The 1,715-nt window shown below is 52.4% G+C and overlaps 1 protein-coding gene across 1 annotated transcript in view; it reads left to right on the top strand.

The window, feature by feature from the left end:
- The window catches only part of PPP2R5C (protein phosphatase 2 regulatory subunit B'gamma), a 92,603-nt gene that overhangs the window by 82,462 nt on the left and 8,426 nt on the right, over positions 1-1,715 (top strand). Inside the window, 1 exon segment of the mRNA XM_023537136.1 lies at positions 861-974. Within this exon segment, the coding sequence (XP_023392904.1) occupies positions 861-974 (114 nt within the window).

The raw sequence follows: 1,715 nt of genomic DNA, 5'->3' as shown, positions 1-1,715 counted from the left end.
CCGGTCGGTACCTGTCAGCTTCCCACACTCTCCTCTGTAGCGTCTGTTTTTTTACTGACCCCAGCAGGTGACAACAGAGGCCCCGGGGTTTAGGCACAGCTCCCGTGTGTGACGACATGATTCCCTCCCGGTGCAAAGAAAGAGATGTTCTTTTGAGTGTTGTCTAAATGTGGGTTTGGTTTTTTATTATGAAGCGAATTAAAGTGGCTGTGACTTGGGAGTTCGGCTTTGGGTCTGGGGTGTTGGCGTAACTGCTGTCTCATCAGTGCCCACATTCCGGGGCTGGCCAGGCTCTGCCTGCCTCGCTGGGGTTGCCTGTGCGGCTGCATGGGTGGCAGCCGGGACTCGAGTCCCCACAAGGCTGCACTGGGCCGCAGAGCCGCTGGGCCTGTCCTGCCGGAGCCTGGAGCCGAGCTGGACACCAGACTGCTCTAGCATCATTGAAGCTGATGTCCTGCCCTCGCAAATCAGATCAAGAGGAAGCTGACATTTACGGGAAATAAAATGTTCCCGTTTTCGTCCTCTGTATAATTAAGTTTGTCTTAATTATGTGTGTTCAACGTTTTTTATTCAGTTTCCAAGTAGGGAGGCTCCTGGCCGCCGTTAGCCGGGACAGTGAGCTGCAGGGCCGGAGGCACTTGGACGAGAGTGACTCCGAAGGAGGAATTCCAGGCTGCGCGGCTGGCGTGCAGAAGCCAGCACGGGGCTCAGAAGCAGCAGCTTGTAGTGTAAAGCTTAGGAAACCTGGGGAACGTGGGACTATCGACATAGCCTGGGGAGTCCGGAGCAGAAATCGCTGTGGGCGAGGAGGAGGGGGAGACGGAGGACGGCGATCCAGTGTCCCCAGTTTCAACACAGAGCTTTACTTACAGGACAATACATGGCTTGATATACAACGCGCTGAAACTGTTCATGGAGATGAACCAGAAGCTGTTTGATGACTGCACCCAGCAGTTCAAAGCAGAGAAACTGAAGTAAGTTGCTCCTTTCGGTTCCCCCTCCAGGGGTCTCTCCCTGATCCCGGGTAAACCTCTCCTGCCGGTTTACCGAAGATGGTATTCTTCACTTGGAAAGCAAATAAAACCTTTGTTATGATAACTTATTTTCAAAGAACACGTATTTAGAATTAGACGTTTTCTCCATTATGCTACTAGTTGAATCATTTTTGCAAAAAGTGCGTGTATAGTCAAGAATTGAACTTTCGGAATTTCCTCAGGGACGGTAGAGGCTGTACTGTGCCGTAACTTTTCACGTTCGTACGGCCGGAGTTTGGACCACACCCCGTCAGATTTGTTCTTACAGCAGGAGACGTCACGTCACCATCGCTGTGCCCTGTGGTGGCCTCCGTCGCGTGGGGGTTCTCTGCAGCCTCGCCCGTGTCCTGCGCAGAACCAGGGCCTCGCTCTCGCCCTGCCAGGCCTTCAGAGCCCGCATCTGTCCAGGGACAGTCTACGTGATGAGGCGCCCTGTCCCCAGGCCGTGCTAGTAATTATGTGATTAATTCATCATTAAAATCACATCTTCAGAGTCAAGTATAAACTGTGGGCAGATTTGATTCTTTGCTTGTCAGTCGAAGCTGGCTAAGGTCAATACACTCGAATGAATATAGTTCACATTGCAGCGCGCATGACCGACGGCCAGGCTCGTCCCGTGCACTGTGTGTTCGCTTATATCCAGGCCCGGTCTTAGGTTCTGAGAACATAGCAGTGAGTAAA

This window comes from Pteropus vampyrus, unplaced genomic scaffold, assembly GCF_000151845.1.
Source record: "Pteropus vampyrus isolate Shadow unplaced genomic scaffold, Pvam_2.0 Scaffold178, whole genome shotgun sequence".
In the NCBI taxonomy this organism is placed as follows: Eukaryota; Metazoa; Chordata; class Mammalia; order Chiroptera; family Pteropodidae; genus Pteropus; species Pteropus vampyrus.
Note: the sequence above shows the minus strand (reverse complement) of the source record. Positions and strands in the feature narration are given on the sequence as shown.